General features: G+C 37.6%; 1 protein-coding gene across 1 annotated transcript in view; it reads right to left on the reverse strand.

Moving 5' to 3' along the window:
• LOC126094400 (uncharacterized) overlaps positions 1–8,155 on the reverse strand; it is a 157,721-nt gene extending 149,566 nt beyond the window's left edge. Inside the window, exons 1-2 of the mRNA XM_049908793.1 lie at positions 7,959–8,155; positions 5,187–5,311 (exon numbers count right to left, since the gene is read on the reverse strand). Of these exons, the coding sequence (XP_049764750.1) occupies positions 5,187–5,311; positions 7,959–7,977 (144 nt within the window). The 5' untranslated portion in view covers positions 7,978–8,155. The remainder of the gene's footprint in view (positions 1–5,186; positions 5,312–7,958) is intronic.
• Positions 8,156–8,517: the final 362 nt, after the last annotated feature.

Raw genomic sequence — 8,517 nt, forward strand, 5'->3', positions numbered from 1 at the left:
TAAAATACTTGAGTTCAATGGCTGCTTCACAGCCTGCACCATCTGGAACTGCCCCCCATCACCAATTTTCTGAACTGCACAGATGGGAGTTATCCTTACAACACATTCTCCATTCCTGAAATCATCCTGGCCTCAACCTATGTTAACCTACTGCCTCACAGCCTCCACCCAAAATATCCCCCCCCCCCCCCCCCCCGCCCCTCTGTCCTATCATATTTTCCACGCTCACGTCCTTCTACCCTCACTGTGCACCACTTTCTACGAATGCACCCACCAGTCTTCTCCCCTTCACTGCTATTCTACAATTCTGCCCTCCCCCCCCTCCCCCCAACCATCTAGTCCCTGCATGCTCCACCAGGCATCAATGACTTCTCTCCCCCCATCCATACCTTACTATCCCTCCTCCCTTCGTGCCCCACTCTCGATTGCGACATAGTTGCCTTCTGGCTAAATAGGCCAGAGATAGCAGTCGTGTGTGCATGAGATTTGTTTGGTTGTGTGAATGGGTCTTCCTTTCTGATGAAGGCTTTGGCCAAAAGCGCATTTGTAAAAGTGTTTTTCATCATGCTTGTCTACAACTCAAATATAACAACAGATATACAGGGAATGAAGCACTTAGCAACTGTTAGAACTGTACAAAAAATTCTACCCTTTGCTCTTCATAGATGAAGGCTTGGATATAGACTGGATTTTTTAAACACTTGTAACAGTGAAGCAAATATAGAGCATTTATGAATAAAAGACAACTGGCTATCTACATTTTGGTTTTTAGGTTTTATTTCCAAAACATGCTGAAAATCAAATCTAAGATCTAGTTTGTCTGTATTTCAGTGTTTAGATTTCACTTCTAATAAGTGTTATTAAGAAAACCTAAAAACTGAAATACAGAAGGTCGAGAGACTTTTATTCATATGATAGAAATCTTTTTACTCACTCTATGTACAACATGAAACCATCATGGATTCATCAAAAAATGAAATAAGTGCTTCATTTCATGCATCTCTACTGGTGTACTCATCACAGATCTTGTCTCACAAGCAACTGCGGCCTTTAACTTTTTCCAGAAACTCAGTCATTAAAGTTTCGTTCATCTCATGCTCTATCATGTATATTAGAACAACATTTAACCCGGCATGTAGTGAAACCATGGATAAATGTTTCCACTGTGTCACAAATATTTGTACATGTGCTGAACACACAATCTGTCACTGATTTTTCTCTTTGTGTTTATCCTGAGTTTCCTCTATGATGTTCTCACAGTATCTATTTGTGCCAAATGTGAAAAAATACATTTGTAGATGAACTGACCAAGAGACAAATACAGAAGCAATTCAGAGGGGTGTAAATTGCAGTAGTTATTCAGAGATGAAGAGGCTTGCACAGGATAGCGCAGCTTGAAGAGCTGCATCAAACCAGTCTTCGGACTTAAGACAAACAATTCTTAATAAATGAGCCATTTTGACAGGCTTTGTGATTATAATGTGTCAAACAGTTGCAGTCATTAATGATTGGAAAAAATAACATGTTTCGTGAATCTTCAACAATGCATAGATCTCGGGTTGCTCTAGAAAAGTATTTGTGACACTGCTGATGGCATTATATCTCCTAAAGCTCATTCCACATTCCTAAAGGCTCTCCTTCAAGATGGGATTTACAGGATTAGTAATAAGCACATGTGATTTTAAATATTTAAACTTTCACTGAGGGAGTGGCAGAAAAAAGCAGTCACTGTTGATAATGGAGAATGTTCAAGTGGTAGAATTATGAACAGGTATAGCAGCTTACATCATTACAAGAAAAATCTTTAATTCAGTGATCTGTACTTCATGTCTTCCAGTAACTTTTTGGATGAAACTACGAGAAAGCACTTAGTTGACCAAACTTTTGAGGAGAAAAAGACAATAACATAACAACAGGCTATATCAGGAGCAACTGAACATAACTATAATGAATGTTGGCTTCGTTCTACAACTTAATGATCATATGATCTCATATGTGCATAAACATTAAGAGAAGAAAACACTAAAATATTTATTTTGAGTCTGTATTAATATTTTGAACTTAGGTTGTGGTGGCAGGCTGATCTGCAACATAGCCCAACATGTAGCTTAGGTCGAAAGGTGACAGTTTTATTGTAAGTAGGCCAAACAGTATGGAAAATTTCACTTAATACAATACTCAAATTAATTACGGAAGAAAAAGTTTTAACAGATTCCAACAGCGTAAAGAACTATGATAAATATTGGTGTTATCACATAGATATTTAACTGGCTCTAGATCACCAACAAGCATTTTATTTCACTGTAAAAGCAATGGCTTTTTCACAGTAGGAACTTTTTCATCAGTTTTTGTGTATTAAATTTGGCTTCAGTAAGCAGAAATAGTTTAAAGTAATTGAACCATAGTCAGTTATTGATAGTTTTGAACAGCTGATTCACTTCTCCAATGGATATCTTGACTCATGCCATGCAGCTGAGCGTTTGTTACCAAACATTGATCTCACTTTTATCTCTGTACATCATTCACCGGATGATAACTTCGAAAACTTTATTGCACTGATGGATAACTGTTTATCTTACCTTATGCACCTTAAGTCTAAATTCGCACTGTGTGGTGACTTCAGCATACACATAGGAAGTGGAAGTACTAAAGAGAGGGTTTTCATGAACTTAATGAAGAGCTACGGGATGTTTGTAGCAAACCAGCTCCGAACAAGAGGTGTTGCCTGTCTAGACACAGTTGTCACCAACCTCAGTACTTGGGAATATAATATCATTGTAGTTGAACCAATGATTGCAGGCCACAGTGCATTAGTAATGGAGCTTAGTATGGAGAGTAAAAGTAAATTGCAACCAATCTCATGGCACTCAAGTTACACATTCAGTAAAAGGGTTATCAAAGAAGAAAGATTTAATGGCCTTAAAGCAGCACTGTCTAGTGTAAACTGGCAACAGAAACTTACAGAAATGGGGTACAGTGACTCATTTGAATATCTGTTCCAAACCTTAAGAACAAAATTTGATGACATTTTCCCAGATGAACCCTGCAATAAGTCACAAGGAAGGGAAAAACCCATTAAAGGGAAGATATGGTATACACCTGAGATAAAGAAACTACAATGCATCACCAAAATATTCAGAGACCATACAAAAATAGCCGTAGATATTCCAACTAAAGACCTGCTTCACTGTAACTATTTAAGAGAGAGAGGGGAAAAAAAATCTACAGAAAGGCAGTGGAGGCTTCAAAAAAGAGACACAATGACAAGTTCATTAAAGAAGCTCATAATCTATGTAAAGCAGCATGGAATCTGGTAAATGAGTACAGGAAGAACCCTAATTCCATCTTAAATTCCAGTAGTCCTGATGCCTTCAACTAGTACTTTGCGGAAAGTATGGTAAAGGAAACTCCAGTTTCAGGCTTAGATCCCACGGTCAATATAAAAAATGTAAGCTGCACATTTAAAAACTGGGAGGAAATAGACCCTGAGGACCTTGTAAAAATAGTGAAGTCCTATAAGCATTCAGAAACTCCAGACATCTATGGTATGCCCTGCACAGTACTGAAGAAAATAATACCAGAGCTTGCTCAGCCACAAGCCACAGTAATTAACAAGTGTTTATTTTTTGGTGTCTTCCCAGATTTCCTGAAGGTGGCACGGACAGTACCAGTCTACAAAAAAGGTGACCCACGCAAAGTGTCCAGCTCCAGACCTATTTAAATAATACCCATTCTTGCTAAAGCCACGGAGTCCATAATGAAACATCAAATACAAAATTACTTTAAAAACAATAAATGCTTCCAGGACACACAGCGTGGTTTTTGCAAGGGAAAGTCAACAGTTACAGTGGTCCTGGACAATCACCAAGATAAGGAAGGGGTTTGAAGATAGAGAGAGTGTGGCATTCACAATCAGCGACCCGAGCAAAGCATTTGATTGCATCTCACACAAGATACTGATTAATAAGCTGAAGTGTCATTGTATTGAAGGTGCGGTCCTAGCTACTCTTCAATCCTATATTGAAAACCGAAGACAAATAGTATCAGTCCATAGAGCAAACTCCCAAGAGCAAAAGTCGGAAAATAGTGTACCCCAGGGATCCGTCATAGGACTTCTCCTGTTCCTTATTTATGTCAATAATATAGGATGTACCTACAACATTCTACAGTTTGCTGCTGATACCACATTCTTTGCAAAGGGAAAAACGACTGAATGAGCTCTGTTGGTGGCAGATTTACTCTTTGAAAGAATTAGGGAGTGGTTTATCAAAAATAAAATAAAAATGAATCAAGAAAAAAACTCAACACATGACATGCAGTCTCAGCAATGTAGGCTGCCAGGATAACATGGAGGCTGTCAAACTACTACGCTTCATGATAGATAGCAAACTGACAGCGAACAAGCACACAGAGTATGTGTGTTCCAAGCTCTTTCATGTTGTATACCTGGTAAGAAAACTAAAAGGTGTATTAACTGACCAATACCTAATAACAGTTTATTATGCACTCTTTCATAGCCATATTAATTATGGTCTGCAGTTATGGGAACACTCTGCAGGTTGTAAGGAGGTCTTAATGCTCAAACAAAGCTGTCATGATCATTACAGCAAGAAACAAACAGGAGCACTGCAAATCTATATTTACCAGGTTAGGGCTAATGACAGTATTCGCCCAATATGTGTTTCTATGCCTCTGCAGTGTAAAAGAAAACCAAGGTGATTTCAGCACAAGGAAAGACATTCATAATCAGTAAACCTGCATCAAGAGGAACATTGAAGTACCAAGTTGTCGACTGACTGGAACACAACACAATTTTCCAGTAGTAGCCCTAAAAATGTTCAGTACACTGGACCAAGAAGTGCAGTCACTGCCGCTAGGACTGTTCAAAAGGACGACTGCACATGACTTGAAAGAACACTCATTATATTCCACTGGAGAATTTATCAATATTGACTTAATATGTTATATCTGCCCTTATTGTGAATACTTTGCTGTATGTTGTATAAAACTGTAACCAAATCTTATATTTGTAACTCTCTTCAGTCACGACTGGTAAATGACATAGACCTAGAAACAAAGTAATAATAAACGAATTGATGAATATTTTCATTTCAAGAGACAAACAGTGTTTTGTGTTAAAACTCTATAATTACTCAAAAAAAAAAAATTATAATTGACATACTTACAGTAGATTGCTCAGTTTCAAGCTTCTTTTTAAGTGATACTGCTACTTGTTTTGCTGTGATATTTGTTGGTTTTGATCTGACTATGGCTATGGCAAGGGCAAGTTTAACCCTCTCTTTCAGTTCTTCTGTTAGCAGACAAAAAAAGGAATACATAATAATAGTAAACTAAACAATGCAAGTGACTAACATTTACAAGTAAATAGTGTGCACATTATTAAGTCACTTTTACATCCCAACTTCTGCAGGACAAAGAAAACAGTAAGATTTAATCTATAATCTCCAGAAAATACCTATCAATGCTTCTGAAATATCCTGTCATTAACTGATCCATAAATCTGACCACCTATTAATTTTGGCAGAGACACTCCCAGAACTGCAAGGAATATACAGCATACTTCGTGGTGATGTTACAAACTTTCAGGAATGATGGAGAAGTATACATGTTTCCCTTGAAGGTAAAGGTCTCTTGTCTGGAAAAGACAAAGTCAAAAATTATAATCTCTTGAGGTATGCACTTTGGAGCTCATGTTTACTAGACATTTTTTTCTCCTTTTGGTCCACACTACCTCCTACCAAAATATGGAAAGCAAAGAGCTTGCAGTAGAAGAGATCGGGTCAATGGAAGCGTCCGATTCCACCCGTCGACTTTGACCCATGACGTAAGGCTGTTGTGGTTTGTGACATCACAATGGCATGGAGTTTAGTTTGTGAGAGTGTTTGTAGGTGTTTTGATGTGATTGATGATGCTTTCTGGTGGTGTGTTTATGTGTTGTCTGTTAGGTGATGTTTCTTCGTTTAGTTTGCGTGTGACATGTTTATAGGTGGTGTATTATTGTGGTCGGTGGTTCTCTCTGGTGATGTGTTTATGGGTAGAGTGTTATGTGGCATATGGGGTTCATTTGCATGGTAGCACTGCATGTGTGTGGTATTGGTCGTGACTGTGCTTTCGGCGAATATTTTTCAGAGAGTTAACGATTTTGGTTTTGTTATGTCGACGTAATCGTAGTCTTTTTTTTTCTGTTCGTCGTGTGTGAATTTTGATAAATTGCTTTGTTTATGTCTTTGGTAGGTACTGATATGACTGACAAGGACAACAGTTTTCGGTTGTCGGCGATGAGGGGGGTAGTGCGTTTTCACTAATAAAATTTCTTCAGCTATTCGGCCTGTTGGCTAAAGTCAAGAACTATTCAGTGTGTCATGAAGAAATGAGGCTTACTAAAGTTCCGGCGTCTCAGACCAGGGATGGCTACATGTGAATATGTCGTAAGGATAACAGGTCAAGGGAAGTGTTTGATTCCAATTTTGATTTTCTAGGTGCCCTTTTTTTGTGGTAGGATTAAGTGTGATGGTGTTGAAAGTTTAGAGGTTTATAGTGTGGTATCGGTAGTTTATGTTGACCTATATAGGTCAAGGGAAGTGATCGATTCCAGTGGACTTTGTGTATAGTGGAATTTGAGAAGGCTGTAGAGTCTTGTTATTTTAGTGTTTTTTGTCGTTTGGTGTAGTGGCGTGTATTTATATTTAGTTTGTCCCCAACCAAAAACCTCCAATTTCCCCCACTTGTCCCGTTAGTCTCATTATATTTTTGGAGGAATATCTGTTTGGTGGTTTTTCGATCTATTTTCGTGTTTGATGTCATGTTTACGTGATGAAGTTATAGGAGGCTATGGGAGTTGTTATGAATGGTCGTTTCCGCCATATTGGTGACGTCATTGGTCAAAGCAGATGGGTGGAATCGGATGCTTCCGTTATCCCAAGAGGCCCACTGTTAACTCTGTCTTTTCCAGACAAGGACCCCTGACCTCAAATTGGCACACATACCGTTCTCCATCATCTCTGGTTGTTTATACAATCATCATGGAAACTCCATACTATATATCAAAATCAACAGCAAGCTATTAACTAAAGGAGACATCTAGATACATATAATATGGCGATACAGATGAAAAATTTAGCTATACGAAACGACTTTCTTTTACCAATAACAGTGTTTTGTCATGAAAGTGTACACTTTATTTTAGGTTCAAACATAATGTCTTTGTCCATAAAGGCATACCGAAATTATGCAAACATGGATCACGCGACAGCTGAATCCTACATTGTCATAAAACTTACATACTGAATTCATTCATGAGAAATGTTAGGTCTTTAATGCCGCCATGTTTGTGATTCATTGCAACTACAATGCTACTGTGAGGAATGTGGTTACATTTGTGTACAGATTGAAAATTTCGTGACAGGCATGACGTAGCACCTTTCTGGGCAACTAATCTCCAACAGGCAGATATAATCTCAAGTAAGAACCACAAAATAATGCTATAGCATCTAGTGTTCATTTTATACGGGGGAATATTCACTAATATCTGGATGCAAATACAAAAAACTTTACATTCATAAACTCATTGATGATTATCGAAGAAGATAACAAAAGCAATAGTATTTGACAACAGAAGGGTATACAAACACTAGAAACAGCGCCTGCTGTACAATACTTATAAAGTTATCATCACAGCTTTTTTAAATGAAAATGTGCCAGTACCACAGGACATTAAATTTTTCTATAATTTCCCAAGTCTCGGAATTCATAAATTGGTATGGGTCCAAAACAGTAAATAGTTTTAAAAAAATTCCAATATCCACGTGAACTATACGCGCTGTGACTTTCAAGTAGCATATCACTGTGAAGAATAATTTCATACACCGAGAAACTTAATAAAAATATTCGTCCCGCACTGTGTTACAGAACTAGTAGCTCTTAAAAGCTAAACTTACCGGATGGGTTCTGAAACATATTATATGCTGACAAACTTCACATACAGACTTTACAAATACAGTTTATTTCTTTCCTTGTATTACAGAGCCATTGGGTATTTAGTTTCCCTAAATGAAACTCACATGCTTGAGAAAGAATATGTTGACACTGCAAGTTTACAAACACCATTTCGTATTTCCCACTCACACATGTTGTACCTTGCTACTCAAAGATCTTACGCATCTAATTGCATAGATATTGGTAAGCTACGGAATTATTATTTGATAGAAGCAAAGTACTTCAATAAAGGTAGCTTGCCTCCAATAACAAAATATTAAAAGTTACTGGGTACTGAAATTAGATCTCCAGGATATAAAGTGTGTTCAGTTTAACCCTAGGAAACCAAGGTATTTTAGGCTATTCGGAGCACCAACTAAGGGCAAATTTCTCCCGTGTCACAACAAGCTGTAAATCCTATATTATGTATTTAATTTAAGTAACTGAGTTTCCATTGTGAAATCAGTTTAACAGCAAATAATGACAACCTAACTAAAAACTTAATTTTTTGATCATATATTT

Source organism: Schistocerca cancellata, chromosome 1 (genome assembly GCF_023864275.1).
Source record: "Schistocerca cancellata isolate TAMUIC-IGC-003103 chromosome 1, iqSchCanc2.1, whole genome shotgun sequence".
Taxonomy (NCBI): Eukaryota; Metazoa; Arthropoda; class Insecta; order Orthoptera; family Acrididae; genus Schistocerca; species Schistocerca cancellata.